Source organism: Mesoplodon bidens, assembly GCF_964165515.1.
Source record: "Mesoplodon bidens genome assembly, contig: HAP1_SCAFFOLD_49, whole genome shotgun sequence".
Taxonomy (NCBI): Eukaryota; Metazoa; Chordata; class Mammalia; order Artiodactyla; family Ziphiidae; genus Mesoplodon; species Mesoplodon bidens.
In genome coordinates, this window is record NW_027671810.1 from 2779355 (window position 1) to 2804077 (window position 24723).

The 24723-nt window shown below is 41.7% G+C and overlaps 1 protein-coding gene across 1 annotated transcript; it reads right to left on the reverse strand.

The window, feature by feature from the left end:
• Positions 1–7268: 7268 nt before the first annotated feature.
• Positions 7269–19450, reverse strand: LOC308610993 (spermatogenesis-associated protein 31A6-like; the record flags this gene model as incomplete). Its single annotated transcript, XM_081259946.1, has 4 exons — positions 7269–9600; positions 9829–9889; positions 10245–10327; positions 19407–19450. 4 exons carry the CDS (start codon positions 19448–19450, stop codon positions 7578–7580), a joined length of 2211 nt encoding a protein of 736 aa, XP_081116072.1. The 3' UTR covers positions 7269–7577.
• Positions 19451–24723: the final 5273 nt, after the last annotated feature.

Below are 24723 nucleotides of genomic sequence, written 5' to 3' on the forward strand. Positions count from 1 at the left end.
CTAGCCTCTAGAGCTATGAGAAAATATGTTTTTGTTGTTTAAGCCACCTAGTAGCCAGTGCGGTATTTTGTTATGGCAGCCCTAGCAAACAAATACAATCACTATTAGGGAAAAAAAAAAAATCATGTGCTTTGTTATTCCAGTAGAATGATTTTAACACTGATTACTTCTTACCTTGAGATTATAAAAGACAGTGATAAACATTACTGTAGAGTATATATGAGTTGTGTCCTATGAAACAAAGGAAGTTAACAAACACCTCTCAGCTGTAGATGATGCCATGTGTTCATCTGATCAGCAAGAGGACATGAGTGGAAGGGAGAACCTTTTCTGCTTCAGACAAGCAACTTCCTGGGTTGCCCTGAGTATGACAAAGAGGGCCATTGCTTGGGGTCCAGGTCTCCAAGCAGTCACAACAGGCCTCAGGAACCCACAAGAAAATTGTGAAGGAAGAATATTACTAGCCAGGCCCATATGAATCTTTTCCTCCCATCACTGTTCTTTTGTGAAAAATTCTTCCAAATACACATTTTTGTCCCAAAATATCATGTTGGACACTCGCTACTAGGAGCAAATTTTTCTAGCATCTCTGTTGGATGAATTTTCACACTTGCAAAATCACTCAGAAAAGAGTTCATCCTCCCAACACCTCCCCTGCACCAGTGTCCCCCTAAACAGCATCTGACCACAATATGAAGGAACTTACCTCCCAGGTAAACAGGTGCTTGAATGTGATTTAATTATCTCTGCATCCTCTCCCTGGTCTCCCTGTGAAATCTAGTCACCTCTTTGCATTAAAGCATTTCTGTGAGAAGCCCTGTAAGGTGCTGGCTATTCTCAATTCTGTCCTGCTGGTTTCTCTGAAGTGCCCAGAAGCTGTCCTCTCCACACACAAACTGTTCTGACAAACTTCATTTGAATGATTTGGATTTTAATTCTCAATTTGCTTCTGTTCCTAAGCCTAAAGGCTTTTTTTTTTTTTTAACCAATTCAGAAAAAAGCATCATTAAAAAAAAGACAAGGTTGGGCTTCCCTGGTGGCGCAGTGGTTGAGAGTCTGCCTGCCGATGCAGGGGACACGGGTTCGTGCCCCGGTCCGGGAAGATCCCACATGCCGTGGAGCGGCTGGACCCGTGAGCCATGACCGCTGAGCTGGCGTGTCCGGAGCCTGTGCTCTGCAACGGGAGAGGCCACAACAGTGAGAGGCCAGCGTACCAAAAAAAAAAAAAAAAAAAAAAAAGACAAGGCTACTCGCAGATCTAACATACTAAGCTTTAACTTAGTATGTTCTTAGGACTGATGTTTTCCAAGGAACAAACTTTCTTGTTTCCTGTGCAATAATAAAGGTTTGTTATAAAAGTTAAGTACAAAAAGTGAGAAAAAATAAAAATAGTGGTATCTTCACAGTTGAGTTTTTAACATATTTTCTGATACATGTAAAAAGAGAAAAATTGGCAAAATGAGTACCAACATTTTAAAAAATAAGAATTAAGCCTAAATCCCTGGATTTACCAATTTTATAAAATAAGAAAGTAACATTTTATAAAATACAATTTTATGAAATATGATTTTATAAAATTTGTTTAGCTAAGTAACAAATGATTTGCCCACAAAACAGATTTAGCTGGTGGAGTCCAGGGGGCACATTCTACAAAATAAATTTATTGACATTGTAAAGGGTTACTAGCATAAAATTGTGGTGGGAATAAAAAGGGCAGTGACCTTCGTCCTGAAGTTTAGGAGTGATCCCTGAATTGAGAGATATCTGAGTTGAAGTGGTCACTGGAAACAAATGGTAGAGACAAATCACAGAGAGCAGACTGTATCAATTCCAGCTTCTGGACTCAGAGAAGGAAGGAAGAGCTTCAGATTTCATTGCAGAGAATGAGGCTGAGAAACTTTAAAATCAGATGCTTTTTCCCAGATCCAGGGGGCCAGCTAATGCACAAAAATGCTTAAAGCCACATAGGTATGTCACCTTTATTTCCTAGAGAAGATGTTAGCATTTTCTAAATCCTCATCTACCGTGCCTGGCATGCATTATTTTATAGCTTTCTGGAAGTTTCATCAGCACCACTGGTATATCTGTAGTACGATGTGTCTGTGGAGAGTAGAGAATGCAGGTCCGGGCTGGGGGCAACGGACTTTTCTAGCTACCACAGTGAGTGGTGCCCCTGCAAACCTGAGTAAGGAAGACAACTTGCCTTTGGGTGGGTAGTGTTACAATCTGCATGTCTAGGGGCACAAATGTAAAGACTGACCCTGTTCTGGGAATGATTATGATTCTGACTGACCTCAAAGGGGTAATTATGAAACCCCTGGATCATCAGGATCTGGATGTTCCCTACTTTTTCCATGGTGTGATCATGACAGAAAGTGTGGCTGTAGATATCTGGGAACATTTCCAGAAATGTCCTCCTGTAGGAGTTAATTATAAAGTAAATGTGTATAAAACAGAAAATAATATTGAAACCTATCAAGGGGAGTAGATCTTAAGGGTTAATATTGTAGATGGACTACTTTGGAAACAATCTTTTTCCCTTGGAGTATTAAGAAGTCATCGCATAATTGCCATCTCTCCACATTTTGTTCTAGAGTGCCTGGTTTCTTGATATCAGTGTGAGACCTGTTTTAAATAAAAATCTATTTGTAAAAATCCAGATCTGTAATATGTTCTAAATATCATTGTAGTGTCTTTTAACTCTAGATTAAAAATCACTTCATTTTCAACAAAATATTTTGATGTAAACATCAAATGTTTTGAAAACAAAGGGGATCTGTTTTTGTTGTTTTCTCTTTTATCTAATTTTTGTATCCATTTTGTCTGGGCATATTAAATGGTAAAAATATTTATAAGATTTGCACTAGGTGAATCTTCTTAAAAAGAAAATACGGAAGGCCACAGAGTCTGGGAATATTAATATCTTTTTAATAGATTGATCCCCCTTGATTTCTTATTCTGGAGTAAAGGTACAAGTTTTTCCATGAAAATTAGACACACAAATCATCTGACACAATGTACGACAGATGGAAAATGGTTGATGGGAATTTTGCTTTAATGCACATTGTTCATTGTAATTTTGCCCAGCTTAATGAACTGTGAATTAATAATGAGGAGCAACACATTCAACGTATTATAGTAATAAAGTGCTTTTATGGACATTTTTCATGTTTCCAGACTTCCTTGGCCACCCTGAACAACTTTAACTCAAAGGATTAAAAAATAATCGCTTATTTAACTGTGTTAAAATAGTCAACTTTGAAAAGGATATTTTCCTGTATGAACTTTTTCCTAATTGATCCCATTTGGTTCTGATCAGTAAACTTACCTGAGTAAGCTGCACTATTGAAAAAAAAGTGATCTGATCGAGTCTTAGATGACATACGTGACCAGAGTCCATTGCTTTCTGATTCAACGACATAAAGGAGTAAAGGGAAAAAATTAATAATTATACAATTTTTAATTAGGAGAATAGAAAAACTAAATTTCTTGTAGAAATAAGCCCAAAGAGTCTCGTGTCAGCCCTGTTCCTCTTAAAAGACCGTGACGCTGTAATACCAATGGATAATCTGGGAGACAACCAGCTGTCATTAAGATAGATTTTACCAAGGCAAGGGCAATAGGTTGCTTATTAGCAGTGAGAAATCAGTAGTCTTTTAGAAGTGTACCCTTTGGAAAGTGTGAGCTATATAATAAATGAAAGCCTTTCATTATTCATTGTTATAAGCCAGATGTAGATTAAATGTACACTACCTTCAATTCAGATATTAAGATATCCTTCCCTCAGTAATTTTATGAGGTAACATGTAGAATGTCAACCATAGGCTAAGTCATATATTTTATAATCTTTCAAAAATTTTTTAAGCAATGTGTTAACCCTATAATGAATATAAAATGGATCCTAACTGCATGTCTTAGAAAATGTGCATTTCATAGAATTATTTAAGAATGAATCCTTAATAGCCCATCTTTTTAAGTATGTTAGCTGAACGTTATGATTGTGTGATATCATTTTAGGGCATTACCACATTTTAAGAAATAAAATAATATTCAGAAGCATAATTTTGCCAGAATGTAAAATTTAAAACCAGAAATTTGACTTGTGAAAAATCCTCACATGATTATTGGCCTGTTAAAAAATAAAGCAAACCTCACAAACCTAATGCAAGCTATTATGTGCAAAATAATGTGCTAGTTACACAGCCCTCTGGGAAGTGAATGTGAGTCCGGATGCTTCTTTCTTGGTTTATTTCATTCCTAGAGTACCTTTGTTGCAGTTTTTTCTTATGTTCCCAAAGGAAACAAGTAAGCCATCTCAAGTTTAAGCTTTGTCCTCAATAAAGTAAAAAATGTGCCAGATACCATTTGACTGGATGATAACTAAAACTGGACAAATATTTTCTCTCACTGGAGACTGACAGTGTTTTAGTTGTGCTTAACATTTGTGATTCTCCTAAAAAAAGGGTACAAATGAAAACTTATGGTTACCAGGAGATAAGGGGGGAAGGATAAATTGGGAGATTGGGATTGACATATACACACGACTATATACAAAATAGATAATAATAACCTACTGTATAGCACGGGGAGCTCTACTCAATACTCTGTAATGGCCTCTATGGGAAAAGAATCTTTTAAAAAAGTGGACATATGTATATGTATAACTGGCTCTCTTTGCTGTACACCTGAAACTAACACAAATTTGTAACTCAACTATACTCCACTAAAAATCTTTTAAAATAAAAAAATAGAGTACTACATGCATTTCTAAGAAATAAACATTATTTTCTTCATTCTTCTAAAATAAATAAAAATAAAATAATGTAATATGTGATTTTCAAGCTAATGAACACCTAAGAATGAAATTTGAAAATCTACATTTGGAATGTATAATTCCTTTGTTCAGAGGCAGTGACATTACAAAAGAACAAAACTTCTCAAACATTTCCCCATTTAGAGTAATGCTGACAGTGAGTGTCTGGTGGATCTCAGAGGGGCACAACTGATAATATATTTATCATGCTGCCAGTTTGCTAAGTGGTTTCATATTCACTAAGAAAGACTTGTCAATGGATACTGAAGAATAGATGTGAGGTCTCTGTGAGGTCTTTGTGCCAAGTCTCTGTGTGTTGTCTCTGGGTGAGATCTCTGTGTGAAGTCTCTGTATGCGGTCCCTTTGGAAGGTATCTCTGGGAAATCTGTTAAATCTGGGCTAGGTTTCTGTCTGAGGGTCTGTGAAGCAACATGAGGTCCCTGTGTGAGGTGTCGGTATGTGATCTCTGAGAAAGGTGTTTGCGTGAGAAGTCTCTCTTGGGAGGTGTGTCTGTGAAGTCTTTGTGTATTGTCTCTGGGTCTCTCCATTTCTTTTTTTCTTTTGGTCTCTCAATTTCTTGTCTTACTGTACCTTATGGAAGACGGAGCAGCAAGAGAAGGGCAAAGGGACTTGCTTCTTTCTGTTTTCTTGCTGTTCCATCAGCATCACCTGTCTGTGGCACCCTCCCAGCAGGAGCCAGGGGGGTCCAAGTCCAGCTTCCCCATATTCCCAGAACTCACTTCTGGGTGCCCCTGAGAGCACCCAGCAGCAGCCAGGCTCAGGTCCCAGCCCTGTCATCTCTTTCCTCTGGGTACCGACCCCTCCCACAAGTCCTGGCTCCACTCTCACTGCTCTGCCTATTCTGGAGGCTGCCTTGGGAATTGGGGCCCAGAGGTAGGGCCTGGCTCCAGGGAGAAACCAGGGGTGTGAGCAGTCCTGTGCTCACTCTGCCCCCTCCACCCCAGGTCACAGCAATTCCACGTGTTGAGGGGCCTGACAGGGATGGGGGATGGGGTCCATTTCTGTTGTCATCTGGATCAGGGGCATCAGCTAGAACAGAAATCTCCACAATGAGAAAGACACCACCTGGAGCTGTGTCCACCATGAGCCTTGCACATGGCAGGAAGCACCAAATCACTCTAGAGAAATTCTTCCTCGTCTCCCTGCTTTTCCATATGGATGGGGGTCAGGAGACAAGAAAAGCTGTGCCAGAAGCAGATCAGTGGAACACCCCTGGATTGCACCCTGCCCCATCCACTTTGCACAGGTCACCTCCACACCACCACAAATCCTGTCTGATTGCTTCTTCACCTGCCAGGCTCTGGGGTGATCAAGGACTGGGAGACAGGTAAGGCTTACTACACAATCACAGGCCAGTCCCCACCTCTCCCCTGGAGCAGTCCTTGGGCCATGTGTTTATGTGAAGGTCACCAGACTAGGAGTCACATCCCAAGTTCCCTAGTCCTGGCTTTTACACCTATTGTTAACTTATCCTTCCTAAAAGTCAAGAGGTGATGATGTGTAAGCTTATTAAATATAGTATTAAGAGATTAACCTTCCCTGATTTGCTTTACTTCTATAAGTTTGACCTTCTGTTTTGACTTAAAGGTGGTTTCTCTAGGTCTGTGATCTTAGAGTTGGAATAGGGTAGAGACCCTGGGGTGGGGCCATGATGAGCTACTGGACCCTTAACTTTTCCTCCCCTTTAGGCCTTTAGATGGTGCTTGTATGTCAGGGGGCTGCTCTTTCAGAACTGCACATTTATGGGAATCTGGTACCACTTTGCCTCCTTCCTTCGATCCAGGGATTTTTCTACACCTACATCCCACCCTAAATTCACAGTGTTTGACCATCAGATAGTTACTACCCACAGTCACACCCCTATTCCATTCATCCAAAACTCCTTCTCTGGGGTTAACATAGAGTGGAAGGTAGGTGACCCATGAACATAGCCATTCATTTATATGGGACTGGACTCAACACAGCCCTCAGCAGCCTCCCTGATACTCCCCCCACCTACACACACAGAGCTGGAAATGCCATCCTTGCTGCTGCTCTAAAGTCTAGGAAAAACAGAGGTGGGGGAGGGTGATGCTGTACATTTTATTATGCCTAAGCTAAAAGGGGTTCATAGGGCATATCTCAATCTCAGCCTTCAGCAGAGAGAGAAGGAACTCTTAAGAGCAGATGTTGGATATTCCCTACCAAGAGATCCAGGGGCAAGAATTCTCCTGTTTCTGAACTCAGAGCCCATACTCTATTCCCCCCAAACTTCCATCCACTTGGCTCTGACACTTCCTGGAGCCTGAATTGCAATGTCTAGCCCTATCGTGTAAACCTATCCACTACAGTTGCATAAAGTTCAAAGTAGCATAGAAGAAGGAGAAAGACTGGTTGAACCAGGTCCTTGGGTGTGGGTTTCATAGGTTTTTCCCATCTCATTGTTAGAGTAATTTTGGTTTGTGTAATGACAGTATTATAAGGTGCAATGAAGGGACACGAGACAAGGAGCAAGCTTGTGATGCTACTGTCCACCTCCCTCCATGCCCCTCCCTTCTAGAAGACAAAGTGCACAGCACAGACAGCAGCCATTACACTATGTTTTTATTAGAAAAAAAAATATGTATATATATATATATATATATATGTATTGGGGAACATTAAATATCTTGGATGTGCTAATGAGAAAATCATTTTCTCTACATGGACTGAATTTTTACTTGGAGATATGTTTTCCTACTAAAGGGAAGACTAAAGAAGGATTTTACTGTCGACCAGGCAAGACACCTCCCCAAAGATGACAATGCCTTGGACAGTGTTGATGGCGGGCTGGGGCACCTGGAATCTTTGGCCCATACTGGCAGGTGCTAACTGGAAACAAACTCTTCTTGGGGGGCAAGGATGGGAGGCACCTTAGGCCCAGCTGCTCATCGTCGAACCTTACACTTTTCAAACTATGTTGGTGTCTGACTTCCCTTTCCCTGATAGAACAACTCTGGCCCTTGGAGGTGGCTTTATGACCACAGGCTGTAGAACCCATCATTCTCCCTTGCTCTGGGTAGGAGGTAAGCCTATGGTAGCAGAAGCACCCACATACTGGGACTTGGAATTCCAGTTTGTGTTCATTTAACTTTGTGGCATGAAGTCCATGGTGAATTGCTCTTTTTTCTTCTGGGATCTGTCCAACAGCTCTCATGCGTGCCTGACCCTCAGCAGTCTCACTCTTCAAGATTGATCTGCTTTTGACTGATCCGTGACTCTGGGCAGTGGCTGATATGGGCTTTTTTTTTTTTTGCAGAGCATCTCGACCATTGACTTTTTTCTTGGGGAAAATCCACTTTAAAAATAGCCTCATCCTTTTTCTGAAGAGGCTTTCTGGAGGGTTATGTTTCTTCTCTGGCATGAGCTGGAGACATCTGCTCCCAATAGAGTCTGTTATTCCCCTGACCTGGGCAGGGCGGCTCATACTTCCAGCTTGAGAGGTCCCTAATTCTTTAAACCTTTCTTCATGCTCTCCTGGTTTATGCCTCCTACAGTCCTCTCTTTTGTAAGTAGGGGCAATCATCTTGCTCTGGCTCTTCCATGAGTCTTGGAGTTTTGAAGTTTTGGGCTCCTGCTGCCCTAGGTGGCTCCTTTGGGCTTCCATAAGGCCACTTGGCTCCTGGGAAGCTAACCTGTCTCTGGTGGGGACTCTCTGGGGATGGCACTGAGGCACCTGAGAAGCCAAGTTGTCTGCAGCAAGGAACCTGTGTTTGGGAAAGTCCTGAAGCTGGTTGTCTGACTGTACCTTTACTTTGGAGTTAAACTCACTAGCAACCTCCATGTTAAGGCATGGCTCACCTGGATGTTGGAAAACAGACAGTCTAGGTAGTAGGAAACTTCTACTGGCCCCTGGCACCTCTAAACTCCTCATATGTACATTTGTGGTTTGGGATTTTGTCAACACTTTGGTTTCCAAGATAACACTAGACTGTGGTTGAAGAGCAGGAGACTCCTTGGCCTCCACAGCCTCCCTGGCCTCTTCACCTCTCAAAGATGGGGATCCTAAGTTCACCTCCATCACTGTTACCCTATGGCAGGGGTCTCGTGAGGCCTGACCACCACTCTCCTCTCTTGGCTCATTCCTGACCATTGCTGAAATTGGACCTGGCTCTAGGCTGTCCCTCTTGACCCCTTCCACACTCTCACTCTTCCAGGTTCTGCCCACAAGGCTGAGTGTGAGGGACTGAGAAGGTGGCCTGTCCTCCTGTCCAGTCAGAGAAGCCTTTGAGGGCCCATGGTAGTCAGCAGATGGAATCGCTCCCAGGGCACTCTGGATTTCCTTACACACAGCTGAGGGGGCAAGGAGAGGCCTCTTCACGGTAGGAACTGACTCTTCTGTTATCACCTTCTCTCCTGAATGAGCCTGAGGAGGTTTCTCCAGGAACTCAGCACACCTGACTTTTGAGTGGGACCCAGATACACAGGTGGCTGAAGGGGAAGTGGCAAACTGTAGAATGGTGGAGGGTTGGAACTTTTTCGACTTAAAGAGATTTATGGGCTTGAGGACCTTGAGGGGTCGGGTCCACCTGTGCTTTACCCAAAACCTTTTAATATGTGCTTCCAGTACCTCTCGAGTGTCTGGATCAAGGAAGGAAACCCTACAGGAGGTGTTCATGCAGGGTTCCCAACCCTTCAAGCAGTATCTTCCACAGGCTCCAGCAGGCACTGCTTTGCACGTCTCACCAGGAGGGTCTGGACATGAGAGCTGATGAAAGTTGCCCTTGCCAGGAAGCCTCCCCAGGCAGCTGTAGGAGAGCAGATGGGGCCAGGATGGCTGGACAGGACAGGCAGGGGTGGGCACCTGCAGCCCAAGAACCCTCCTCTGCCCCCACACTGACTTCATAATGCCCCTGCTCTCCTTCACCCTAGGGCTTTAGCCACGCCCTCCCATGGCTCCCCCTTCCAGGGCTGGGGTCACATTAGAGGCTCGGGGAGGAAGGACGACCCAGGAGAGAAGGGGAAAGATTCTTTACCTTTGCAGAAGTGAAACCAGGTCGTGAGTCCCCTCCAGTTCTTCCAGGCAATCTCTGAAAGCTGGAAATCAGGAGACTGGGTCATGGTGGTGAAGGCAGAGGCCTAAGAGCCTTTCAGGAGGCTGAGTGCAATGGCCCTTTAAGGGAAATCTTTGGAGGATTAGACTCTGGAGCCCAAGTATCAGTGTCCAAGGCCACATGTCCCTGACAGTGATGGTAAGTCTCACTTGAAAAGGGTTTGTCCTTTGCAAAGTGCTTCCACGTTCATTAGGCTCTGTTAATTAGGCTCAGGCTCTGTTTCCTGAGGAATAAGCTCTGCCACTGGCATTCTCAGAGACCGTGAAGCTGGGGCCTCAGGACTAGGAGAGATGGAAGCTAACTCTCGGGTCACGCAGGGCTGAATGGCAAAGGCTTACCTTTCAAAGATCCACTTTTCTTCCTACTCCTGCTCCTCCCCTTCAGCTTTACTTGATGCTGAGAGATAAGAAAAAGTGAGGGGCTAACACCCAACTCTCACTGTCCTCTATCTAGGCAAGCTGTGTTCATGAACAACATGACTTTCTACATTTAACTAAAACTCTGTGGGTTTTTTTCCCCTTTTACTTATTTTTAAAGTGGATAACAATCTTTTCAGTTTTTCTTCTTTGAAGAGTGCAAAGAAGGTTTTTTTTTTTTTTTTTTTTTTTTTGGGCAGGGGAGTATTCGGGCCTCTCACTGTTGTGGCCTCTCCCGTTGCGGAGCACAGGCTCCGGACGCACAGGCCCAGCGGCCATGGCTCACAGGCCCAGCCACTCCGTGGCACGTGGGATCATCGCGGACCGGGACACGAACCTGCGTCCCCTGCATTGGCAGGGGGACTCTCAACCACTGCACCACCAGGGAAGCCCAAGAAGGATTTTTTAAGTTTTAATCACCATAGATTTCTTCTGTCACTGTTCCTCTGATCAAGAAACACACACATTCTCAGACCTAAATGCCCACGTGAGCTTTGTCAGATAGGATTCTGCTTCCCAAGGCCAGACCTCTAGTCCAGCCTCTTCTCTCAGGCTCTCAGGGGCTCAGCCCCAACACAGAGGAAGGTCTCACTTGAGACACCCGCTGTGGGAAGGTGGCTGGTGAACCAGGGCTCAGGGGTCAGCCTTCCTGCAGAGATTGAACTCTTAGTAATCCAGTCCTTAACCATTAGTCACTGCATTTGGGACTTGCCCTGGAGCCCTCTACCATACCTGAACTCCTGGTCTAAGATCTTAGGCTAGAAATCCTCATGCCCACTCTAACCCCTCTCTGGCCTGGCTTTTCCCTAGAAGGATGATGTTCTATACTTTTCTGAGAGTTCCCATCTCGGGAGTCTCTCTACGTGGTTTAGAAAAGTGGAGGAAATAAGAATAAGAAAAAAAGAGAGAATCTCTGCTGGGATTAAGCCAAAGGTTTCTTACCTTCCTGATGTTTCTATGTTTCCTAGGTGGTGCTAAGAATAGATTACTCTGGAAGCAGTGGAGTAAAATTAGGAAGAGCCCTAGTCCACACAGGAATCCAAGGATGATATCAATCACCCAGGAAGTTGGGCTGGATCTCAGCCAGATGGCAACAGTGTTTTTCAAAAAGAGATTCTCCATCTTCTGAACTGCATTGCTGCCCTCAGGCAACAGAGCACTGGGAGTTCGCTTGATGGCAGAACCCCAGGCCTGCATCACAGAGCTGTGGCCTTGTCACAAAGGGCTCCTGAGTGTGGGGGAGGGGCAATACGAGAAATAGGCTGAATCACTGCCCCTCCTTCCCATCCACACCCACAGACACCTGCACCCTCCTGGGGCTTCCAGATCCCTCCTTCCAACTACTCTCATCCTGTCAGAGAGACCTTAGCCAATTTTCTCTTCATTCCATCTGGAACCTGGTTCCTTCATCTATTAGAGACCTTTACTTGAGGCCCACCAACTTGATAACTCTTGAACATCTTAAGCTGACCCTGGAAGACTAGCTGTTTCACAGACATTTTTACTCAGGATTTCCTTTGTCCTCAGCTCCAACTTTCCCGCATCATGTTTGTGTCTTGTGTAAACCCAGGGATAGAACTTGAATTTCTTTTACACTTATTTAGTTTTGTGAATTTTGAATAGTGTATGTTTTGCCTCATTTTCTATCAGAGGGAACTACACACAAAAATTAAAATAATTTATTTTTCAAAATTCATAAGTATGAAAGAATTATAAATAGCTATGTAATAGGGAAGAACAAATCTGCCTCCACATGAGATCTTTTTTACTTTAATCTTTATGCTTTGTTGCTTGAGCTAACTCTGTCCATCCCTGTGATCCAGGCTGGCTCTGCACTTTTTGTAAAACAATGTTGCCTAGAGCCTGAAATATACAGGATAGACTATTTCTAAGGCTCTGACTTTTAAGAGCCCATTCATGGAGATAAAAAGTTGCAGAACAGAGAATAATAATTGTTTTCTTGGAGGTTTACAGGAACACATGACCTGACCAGGATCTGACCCATCTGGCCAGCCTCTAGAACAAAGGATCCAACACCAAGATATTTGCAACAATTAGTCATGCCCCTCCCTCACCTTGCCTTTAAAAAGGCTTTGCTGAAAGCCTTCAGGGAGTTTGGGGTTTTTCCTGGGCATGAGCCACATGTCTTCTTGCATGGCACTGTGTAAACCTTTCTCTGCTTCAAACTCTGATGTTTCAGTATTTAGCCTCACTGTGCATCAGGCACACAGACTTGCATCTGGTAACAGTTAAACCTTCAAATGATGTTTTTGTAAGTTTGTAGTGTTTATAATTCTGGAGTTAGTAAATCTTTAAACTGCACAAAAACTTTTGGGACACACTGCAAACACGCACACACACACACGTACTCATTTTCCTTAGCCAATCTAGTACTTTCAAATCCAATAATCCATACTTTTCTACTTAAAAAAAAATCTTTCATATGTTGTCTCAACCCAACTTCTTAGTTTGCAATGATAAGACAGTCCCCACTCTCCAGATAAATTTTGAAATATGTGGTCTTAATCCATTAGGGCTGCTATAACAATATACCATAGACTGGGTAGATTACAAACAACAGACATTTATTACCACAGTTCTGGAGGCTGGGAAGCCCAAGATCAAGTCACCAGTATGGCCACCTCGTAGTGAGAGCTCTCTTCCTGGTTCACAGCTGGAGCCTTCTCTCTGTATCCTCATATGATGGGAGGAGGCTAGAGATATCTCTGGAGTCTCTTTTATAAGGCACTAATCCCATTCATGAAAGCTCATAAGCACTTTTGCACGGCCCCGCCTCCTATCTTTAAGAGGTAGGATTTCAACATGTAAATTTTGAGAGAACATTAACATTCAGACATGTGCACTCATTCTATACCCGGAAGCTAGGAATGGGTTAGGGTGAGCCAAGGTCCTGACCCTAAAGGGCTGTAGGGTGAAGAGTAGGACTAGGGGTCAACCCTTGGGGCTGAGCCAGGTCTTGAGCAGCCTCTTCAGATATTCCTAGTGTGTTATGGATGTATTCTCTTTTCTGAGTGTGCCTTGACTTTCCTGCCCCATCCTCCCAGGCCCCTGAAGCTTCAAGTCCAGCCTGAACCATATAGAAAGGGAGCTTTGAGTCTTACACAAAATCCCCTTATGACATCCCTTAGCAGTAACACAAGATTCACTGAAGGATTCACATGGTAAATATGTCTTAATGCCCCATGAGGGCTTTAAAATAATGTGTATTCTCTGCTTGTTGGTCATAATTTTATACAGTTTTAGCGGGAACGTGGGCATGTGAGGTTATTTGGCTATATTGCCATGAATGTGCACTTTCACAAACATATCTCCTACATCTACTATTTTTCCTACAGTCTTTTCCTCCCATATGATATTCTCACCTTAATTCAACCTTTTATCAAAATTTAGACTTAGGTCTGTCACCATGTGGACATGCTTTGTAACAAAATAGCTTCAACCGAGGAGGTCAGTGGAAGGCCTGGACCAGCTATCTTGGTTCCATGATAGTAAGCAAAGGATCGCAAACTACCATGTTAAGCTTAAGCACAAAGCGAAGTTGATTTAAGCATAGGTACACTCTCAGAGAGGGAGAGAGAGAAGGAGAGAGAAAGAGCAGGCTGTTTCTGAGAACAGGCTATTTCAGCGAAGTGAAGCAAGCCCAAAGCAAAGTATATCGAAGCAAAGGTACACTCTCGGGATGGCGGGGGGATGGGTGTACTGTTTCTGCAAATTGAAAGCAGCATTCCTATAAAGGCTTACGAGCACTTTTTTTTTTTTTTTAAAGAAGATGTTGGGGGTAGGAGTTTTTATTAATTAATTAATTTATTTTTGCTGTGTTGCGTCTTCATTTCTGTGTGAGGGCTTTCTCTAGTTGTGGCAAGCGGGGGCCACTCTTCATCGCGGTGCGCGGGCCTCTCACTATCGCGGCCTCTTGTTGCGGAGCACAGGCTCCAGACGCGCAGGCTCAGTAGTCGTGGCTCACGGGCCTAGTTGCTCCGCGGCATGTGGGATCCTCCCAGACCAGGGCTCGAACCCGTGTCCCCTGCATTAGCAGGCAGATTCTCAACCACTGCGCCACCAGGGAAGCCCCTTACGAGCGCTTTTAAGGAGCATTTTGCAGAGAGGCGGGGGTGAGTGACAAGGATCATTATTTGACTGACAGTCCTGAGCTATGTAACAAGTTTCCTGCTGCGCATGCTCTCATCCTTGAATCCCCAAGAAATGCCTACTGGGTGGGGGGAGGGGCAAAACCACATGTAATTTATGGTAATTATGGTATAATGAGTTTGGATTTACTATAGGTTATACGCCTGTCTGGTCTGGGCATGCACAGCCTGGAGGAGTCCCCTTGTGTTACTGTGCCTCTCTTTATCAGGATAAGCTGCCCACCACCAGACCACAGTCTCTCCCGTTCTGGGTGGAGTCAAGGGAGAGTCCCCAGACGGCTGCGTGTGACTCAATTTCTTCTTCTTGTCTTTCTCACCACCGTCACCTCCTTGCTGCTAATGTCTGACTAACTACCTAACAGGTCTTCTTTGCATTCATATTTGCTCCCTAAATTTTCTCTATTACTTTATTTTCAATATGTTTTGTTTGATGGGGGTTTTTTTTGGAAATTTAAAAATCTTATGATAACATTTACCTTGATTTCTTTAATTATTCTTCTACTGTTATTGATTTCTGCCATCTTATTTTATGCTTTATTTTCTACATTTTCTTTATTGTTTCTTTTTTTCCCTTCTTTGGCATCTTCCATTTTACAGGTCAAGGGTACTTATGTTTGTTTGACATTTGGGAATTTTTAATATTGTAATGGTTTTATACCTTGAATTATGTTAATTTTCTCCTCAATTTCTTACCCGTGGATGAAAAATGTTCCCTGCCATATCAGTAGACAAAGGATGTTGCAGTCATCAAGTCAGATGTCAAAGCAGGAACCCTCAACTGTGCACCTTGAGGGGATTCGGGATGGAGAAAAACAGGGTGCTGATTCTAGAGTTAAGGTGCATATCAAAGGAATGATTTCACGGAGCCCAGATTCTTTCATCTTCTCATACATAGAAAAGTGCTACAGTCCTTAACTTGAGATGTCTAGTTTTCTTTAATTAATAGTAACCTTTTGATGTTCTGACTACCTGGTTTTGGTTGACTCCTCCCTTAGGTCTTCTGAGCACTTCCTCAGAGTGATCTGACAGGCTGTGTTCTGGGCTTAAGTCCTCAGAAAATCTGCCAAATAAAACATAATTCTCCTTTTGGGTTGTGCATAGTTTTCAGTCAGCAGTCTTGGCAACCAATGAAGGGGCCCAGAGCAGACTTTTCTTCTTTGCCTGAACTCTATGAGGATCCAGAGTCCTGGCACCAGCAGAGGCTTCTTGGGCCTGTCCGCTTTCTCAGAGAGTCCAGGCGAATTTGGGTGAGTATCTCCTGGTTCTTGGATCTCCAGTTTTGGTTGATGATCCTAAGTTTTATTCAGTGGTGTTCAACTCTTCTCTTGAGTAGTAGGTTATCCTTGAAACTTGGTTTCAAGAAGAAGTACTTGGGTCATCCTCAGTGAAAGACACTGGGAAGATTTTTACTCAGTTTAAACACTGAGAGCTTATCCTCAGTAGAAAAACACTGGGAAGACTTCTGCTCAAGTGGGTTAGCCTCACTTAAAAGACACTGGGAAGATCTTGCTCAGTGTAGACACTGTGGTTTATCCTCAGCTGAAAGACTGGGGAGACTTTGCTCAGGTGAAAGACACTGAGTAAAAGTTGGACTGGGTAATTAGGTGGAAGACTAACCTGTCTTCCTTGAATTGGCTACTTTAATAGAGTTTGTCAAAATAAAAGTGATCTTCACAAATTGAACTCAGAATGGGGAACTTAGCTTTCAATACAAAAGAAAAGGGAACAACAGATTTCCAGCCTCCAACGGATATCCTGGCCAGGTTTATGTCCATACAAAATTTACATTTACAAGTGCTTACTTACTTGGGACTTAAAGAAAATCTTGCCCTAAAAATGACTAAGATAGGACTCTTTTATTGCATATGCAGTTAAGTTAGAAAAAGCTGGCTCGATAAAAACATCTTTTCAGAATTCTGACTTCAAAAAAACAAAAGGCTTTCTAGGGGAAACTTGCATTTCTCTTCCTGTGTCTTTGAAATGTAAGTGTTCTGATATTCTTCTGTGTGTGTGTGTGTGTGTGTGTGTGTGTGTGTTTTGAGAACTTGGTCACTACCATCCAAAAGTACTTATATGGTGTACATTTGGCAGCCAGTCAAATAGACTGGGATTCTGAGCAGTCTTTTGTCTGACTGTACAACTCTCAGGGGCTTTTTGCCATCTTAACCTTCATTGTGTCAGCCTGTACAACAAAGACCATTACTTTCTTAAACTACTTTTGGGAGTAAACTTTCTGCATCTTATTTAGACAGCATCCTTTACACTCTTTTGTGGGGAAGCCTCTTGCGTCTTATTGGTTTGAGTCACTATTAAGGTATACCTCATTTATGGCCAGATGATGGATCCTTCAAATTGGAGAAACTTCTAAATTGGTAAATTTTTAGAGAGCTCTCATTATAAACAGCTGTTTCATTGGTTCCTATGGGGGGGCGGAAATGCTGGAAATTAGTCATATAATGGTTAACCTAAAAACTCCTTTAGTTTCAAACAAACCCAAAAAATTGGTTTGGGAAACCTTATTTGTGGTCTCTGCTTCCCCTAAATGGGTCTTACAGATGCTAATAAAAACATTAGAATAATTATTGTTAATTAGGTTAAGTAACAGGGAAAAAAACTGAAGGAAAAGCCTAAAAACTTTTTCCTAACAAGGTGGAAATTTTAAAGGGACTTCTCCTAAATGAATAAGAAATCTTTAGATGGTTATTTTAAAGTGGGATAAATAAAACAGACATTAATGAGATAAATCAAAGATTGGATACAATACTACCTAAGATTGGATGGGCCAAAGGGATCTCCTACTTGTCATCAACATTAAAGGGCCAGACCCAAACAAGTCTGCTCTATTTACCCCAGTTTAAAGTACGTATATTTTATTACATGTAAATTTTATACACGTAAAATTACACTGAGATACCTGACCAACAATTACTTGGGGCAAAAGTTAGACCAATTAATCAAGTTAAAAGATTGACAAAAGTGCCTGAGTCCCTTGGTTCAACGACTCTCTGGGGACCCCAGAGTCTTTATAAAAATTGGTATGTTTAAATGGGCATTGTGTAAGATAATTACCTCTCTTTTGCCTAATTATATTGTGTGGGATAGACATGTTTCACTGGGGAATTCTTCCCCTGCCTGATATTATAAGACGGCATATGAAGGAAATATTAATTAAACATACTAAAGGAAACCAGTGGGATTACCTGAGCCTATACAATATAAAGTAAGAACTGACAGCTAATATTTAAGGGATAATAAAAATAAATAATGGAGACTTTACTCTGGGTCTAACCTGTGCACTCAGAAAGAGGGTCTTTGTTGAATGCCTTATGCAAGTTTAGAAGGTATGATCAATTAAACCATAAAGTTCTAGACTATAGAATTCTGAAATTTCAGTCTAGTTGGAAATCTTCTCACTGATACAGAAAAGGAAGTTAAAGAAAACGTAGTTGGGCAAATCAATCTTTTAATATTATTTAGGTGACAGGCCAGTTCTTTGGGGAATTAAAAGCAACTGTCTTTGTCTCGCAAATCGGTACAAATCAGAAATGTAAATACAGACCACAATGACCTGAGACTGAGCCTAATTAGCTAAATTAGGTAGAACCTGAAACCAAGGTTAACAAAGGGGAAAAAGTGGCCTTTTAAAACTCAAACTGCTGATTAGTCAGTCAAGAAGACGGAGGAGTAGGAAGATGTGGAGTTCATATCTCCCCACAAATGCATCAAGAATACATCTACAAATGGAACAATTCTCCCAGAGCACCTGATAAACACTAGCAGAGGACCTCAGGCACCTAAAAGGACAAGAAAGATCCCCACGTAAGCAGGTAGGACGAAAGAAAGAAGAAGGGAAAAGGAAGAGCAGATGAAGTGGGACGTGACCTGTGACCCTGGGTGGGGGAGCGGAGCTGAAGGTGAGAAGAGGTTCCCCGCATCTGGGGAAGCAGCGGGGAGAGAAGCTGGGGCAGAAGGAGAAATTTGGTGGCTCAGAGAACAGTGCAGCAACCAGTCTGTGGCAGGCAGGAGAGAGTGAGGCCTACACAAGTGGTCTGGCCACAGCTCTGCATGCCCCGGCCACTGGGGACCACTGGTGCACACGGGGGCTGAGTGTTGGAATGTGGGGTTTGAAGAGCAGACCCAGGAAGGGGAATGATGTTGGCTGTGAGGAGACAGCTCAAGGGGATAGGAGTGAGGAGCTCCACAACAAGGAATGCTCCTGGAGGAAGCCCAGACCAGCAGAGAAGCAAAGTGCCACTGCTGCGTGATGCACAAAGGGCGGGGCCCCCATTGCAGCCTCTCTCCTCACGCACTGGCCCCTGCCTCCACAGGCACTAGGAAGGGCTCCTGCCAGAGTGGCTCACAGGCCCCCAGCCATCATCACCTCAGCACTCTCCTGCTTGGGTGGCCCATTTGCCCAGCTTGCCACCTTGACTCCCTCCTGCCTGACAGGCTCGTACATCCCATAGCCACCCAGCACCCTCTCACCTGGGCAGCCTGCCTGCCCTGATTGCCGCTTCTACATCCTCCTGCCTGACAAGCTCGTGTGCTCCAGCAGCCTTGGGAGCAGACGCCAGTGGGTGGCCCACATGCAGAGATGGGGCTGAAGCCACAGCTGAGTTCCAGGGAACATGCAACTAAGGAAGAAGAGCTGAAATCTCTCCTCATGGCTGTGCAAATCATGGCATTACACTTCCTCTGATGGCTTCCTAAATTCAGCACCTGGGAACATCCCAATGGACAAGTGTTCCTGCAGCTGAGACAGGTCTGGCTTTAGCAGCTGTGGGTTTTGTGGGCACATACATGCTGGGGTTTGGCCAGGCCAGAGTCTGAGCTGCCTCCGTATCTCACATAGTGGGTCCAGGTACATAATTACTGCAGTCCTGGGACCTGACCTCAGTGGATCTGGGCCAGTGGCCTGGTGAAAATGATGCCTGAGTCACCAGGGCCAGTTGCCGCCATAACCACGGTTAAGGTGGGACTGAGAGCAGTACCAACAGCAGTGTACTTTGTAAGCCTACACAATGGGCGGAAAGGAGACAAAACAGAGCATACCCACAGGTGAACACCTCCAGAGGAGGAATACTCAATGGCTTCTATCCCAGTGGGGGTGCTCCAGTCCTCCCGACCTCACACCGCAGATCAGAAACACAGCTAAGAAACAGACCTGAGGGCCTCTGCTCCAACGACTAGGGATCAGAACCCAACCCTGACAAGGCAGTGACAGCCACAGAGGAAAGGGAAACTTCTGCTGAATAAAAATCAAAATTAAGAAAATCAACAGGAAAGATCAAACTTGGAAAATGTTTGCAATATCAATATCTGGCAAAGAACTCATATACAGATTAAAGAATTTTTACACTTCAAAAATAAAAAGACAATCCAATGGGAGAAAATGGCAAAAATATATTTATGGATATGTTTTATATATATAAATGTAAAGTATATGTATCCATGAATATATGCCTATTGGCTATTTGCATGTCTTCCTTTTATTTTTAAGTGCCTAATTACATTTTATATATATATACACACACTATTACATATAAAATAGGTAACTAATAAGAACCTACTGTATAGCACAGGGAACTCTATTCAGTACTCTGTAATGACCTATATGGGAATAGAAACTAAAAAAGAGTGGATATATGTATAACAGACTCACTTTGCTGTACAGCAGAAACTAACACAACATTGTAAATCAACTATACTCCAAAAAATTAATTAAAATATTTACATATATTGTATACAACATATATATTAACTATATATTATTTATATATATTAGAGATTGCTCCATCAAAGACGTACAAATTATAATTATGATGAGATACCACTACGTACCACTATAATGTCTAAAATTTAAAAAACTGTTAATATCAAGTTTTGGTGTGGACCTAGAGAAACATGAATACATTGTTAATGGGCTTGTAGCATGAAAGCTTTAAAGTTAAATATACATTTACATATGACCAAGCAATTACCTAATAGTTCATACTTATCCAAGAGATATGAAGTCTTAGGTCACACAAATTTGTTCACAAAAATGTGTAACACCATTATTCATAATAGGTAAAACTGGATATGACCACAATATCCAAGATTTTTTTTTAAACATCTTTATTGGAGTATAATTGCTTTACAGTGGTGTGTTAGTTTCTGCTTTATAACAAAGTGAATCAGTTATACATATACATGTGTTCCCATATCTCATCCCTCTTGCGTCTCCCTCCCTCCCACCCTCCCTATCCCGCCCCTCTAGGTGGTCACAAAGCACCGAGCTGATTTTCCTGTGCTATGCGGCTGCTTCCCACTAGCTATCTATTTAACGTTTGCTAGTGTATATATGTCCATGTCACTCTCTCACTTTGTCACAGCTTACCCTTCCCCCTCCCCATATCCTCAAGTCCATTCTCTAGTAGGTCTGTGTCTTTATTCCCATCTTACCTCTAGGTTCTTCATGACCTTTTTTTTTTTTTCTTAGATTCCATATATATGTGTTAGCATACGGTATTTGTTTTTCTCTTTCTGACTTACTTCACTCTGTATGACAGACTCTAGGTCCATCCACCTCACTACAAATACATCAATTTTGTTTCTTTTTATGGCTGAGTAATATTCCATTGTATATATGTGCCACATCTTCTTTATCCATTCATCCGATGATGGACACTTACGTTGCTTCCATGTCCTGGCCATTGTAAATAGAGCTGCAGTGAACATTTTGGTACATGACTCTTTTTGAATTATGGTTTTCTCAGGGTATAGGCCCAGTACTGGGATTGCGGGGTCGTATGGTAGTTCTATTTTTAGTTTTTCAAGGAACCTCCATACAGTTCTCCATGGTGGCTGTATCAATTTACATCCCCACCAACAGTGCAATAGGGTTCCCTTTTCTCCACACCCTCTCCAGCATTTATATGGTACTGGCACAAAAACAGAAATATAGATCAATGGAACAGGACAGAAAGCCCAGAGATAACCCCACACACATATGGTCACCTTATCTTTGATAAAGGAGGCAAGAATATACAGTGGAGAAAAGACAGCCTCTTCAATAAGTGGTGCTGGGAAAACTGGACAGGTACATGTAAAAGTATGAAATTAGAACACTCCCTGACACCATACACAAAAATAAACTCAAAATGGATTAAAGTCCTAAATGTAAAGCCAGACACTATCAAACTCCTAGAGGAAAACATATGCAGAACACTCTATGACATAAATCACAGCAAGATCCTTTTGGACCCACCTCCTAGAGAAATAAAAACAAAAATAAACAAATGCGACCTAATGAAACTTAAAAGCTTTTGCACAGCAAAGGAAACCATAAACAAGACGAAAAGACAACCCTCAGAATGGGAGAAAATATTTGCAAATGAAGCAACTGACAAAGGATTTATCTCCCAAATTTAGAAGCAGCTCATGCAGCTCAATATCAAAGAAACAAACAACCCAAGCTAAAAATGGGCAAAAGACCTAAATGGACATTTCTCCAAAGAAGATATACAGATTGCCAGCAAACACATGAAAGGATGCTCAACATCACTAATCATTAGAGAAATGCAAATCAAAACTACATTGAGGTATCACCTCACACCGGTCAGAATGGCCATCATCAGAAAATCTCCAACAAGATTTATATGGGTGAACCAGTTGTGGTCTATCCATACAATGTCATATCATACAGCAGTAGAAGGATAGAATTATGAGGAATGCAACAAGGATGAATCTCAGAAACACTATGCTGAGAAAAAAGCTAGACACACAAGAGTATGTACTTTATGTTTCTGTTTATATGACTTTCTAGAAAAGGAAAAATGAATCTATGGCGACAGAAAACATATCAGCAGTTGCCTGTATCAAATATGGAGTAGAGAGTGACTGCAAAGAGGAAAGGGAAAACTGCAAAGGGGGGTAATAGGAAAATTGTCTACCTTGATGGAAACAGAGTTACAAAATATTTACATTTGTCAAAATTCATTAAAGTGGACATTCAAGTTAGTATATTTTTTATATTATACCACAATATATTTCTTTTAATAAAATCATTATGAAGAGTAGGTAAGTGGGCAAAGGACCTGAACGCCAGCTTTAGCTATGTTAGAGCTGTCAAATCAAAAAAAGATCAAGTTGCCCCTAATTTAAAAACCAAGAAAATGCATAGAAGTTGAGGAAGAGAGATTTTAACTTATTTTAAGAGTGAGTTTTCTAACAATTCGAGCTTCCTAAAAATGAAACAAACTGATTTTGAGTTGGCAATTTCTTTCTCAGTGAGGACATTCAAGTACAAGATGACGATCATTTTTCAGGTATGTTGTAGAAGTGCCTTAGAGATTGAAATTTGCATTAACCAATATTTAAGATGATTCAATAACATCAGAAAATATGCTATATTTATATATGCTCTTTTATGGTAGAGTTCTGTCTATAATGTTTTCTAAAATATCCTTTGAATTAATATTTCAATAGTAGTCTCCAGTGCTGCAAATGTAGGCCAGAAGGTTAGATCTGTGCACAGTCTATTTTTTAAGAAGCTTGTAATCTGGAAGAGAAGATAGACAAAAACGTTGTAGCAAAATGCAGTAAGTTTCATAATAGAGATATCCTCATGCTCTTATATGACATGGAAGCAGTGTCACATTCTTAATATGTCATTTTTCTGAAATACTTCAGTATTAATTTCTAACAATGATAATAATTAATTAAGGCATAAATTATTTACGGAGAGATACTAGTTATTCCTAAAATATTTGGAGATTGTTTTAACATGAAGGTATTTCTTAGAATACCTCCAGTAAAGTTCCAAAACGTGTCTTTCAAAGCCTAAATGTGTTTGTACGATCCTGAAAACCTCAAGGAAAAATGTGAATGTTGCCGATTATCCACCATTTAAAGTTTTCTAGGCTTTGGCATTTTTCTGTAAGTATAAATAATTGACTATGAACTATGCAGAGAGTTGTTTTACCTGAATTTCTTTGAGATCCATCAGATGTGGCCATTAAAATGAGCCAATCTCCTCCATTACAACTACTCACTGTGCAGGCTTCTAGTCAAGCATTGGTGGAGATAGCGCAGCTCAATTTAAATGTAAAATTCAAGGTAATGTAACTAAACAAGTTAGTCCTATCCTTTTCCCCTTACTTTCCCTTAGAGAGTTTCTGAAGTTAGGGATTTGTAAAATGAAAGTATTAAACCAAATTTAATAGCAAAATGTCATTGATATCATGAGTGAAACCAAGCCCAGTTTCCATTTACCCCAAAGTATAAATTGCCTATCTGAGAAGCAGTTCAAATTTAAGTCATGTCAGATTGGTGGTCTTTCTGAGTTTCAGTTTGGAACTCTTATTTGAAGTCATTGTTTCATTCAAGAGCATCTCAATATCAATAGCAGGTTTTCTACTTCAGCAAAAGCCTTGATGTACATCAGTGCCATTGGGTCCAGAGGATAGCCTCTTTGTACGTTTTTTTCTCCCAGTCTCACTGCAATGTTAAAGTCACTGATATCACAGAGCACATTTCTAATCCTAACTGTATGCCCTAATTTGGGCAGAAATCCACTCCTCCACTTTTATGCAATGTATTAACAACCAGAAATTTAATTGTATTTGTTGAGACTGTAATATCAACGTGAAGCATTCCTTTTTTGAAGCTCAAATTCTTAACACTTGCTTTCCCCTTTGCAAGAAATACTTACTCCTTTACTCCCTTGTCCCCTTAGGCTACCTACGTCATAGTTCAGTTAAGAAGACATTTCACAAGGGATGCCTTTCCTCATCCTTCCAGGTGAGAAAGGCTCCCTGTTCCATGGCTCACAGTACCCTGTCTATATTTACTACAATTAGTAATTCTTCTTTAGACTGCAGGCTCTAAGAAATATGGACAATGCTTGCTTTTCCACACCTTGTATTACCAGCACCTAATGCAGTGCCTGGGACCTAGTAGAAGTTCTATAAATATGTAATGATTGCTGAATGAATGAATGAATGAATGTGTTAGTAACAAGATAAATGCATAAATCGTATTTGTAAAGCACAATACAAAGTAATTTCATTAATATTCACCCACTTATTTGTACCTTTATACCCTTCTCTTCATTTATATATCTTAGAATTACTTTTATCAGCAGGGATACAGGATTTAATGATGAAATTTTGAGGAAATGTATTAGAAATATTTGTGAGTGAGTAAGCACTATGCCATGGTGAGAGAGAGAAAAAAATAAAAGCTATTGC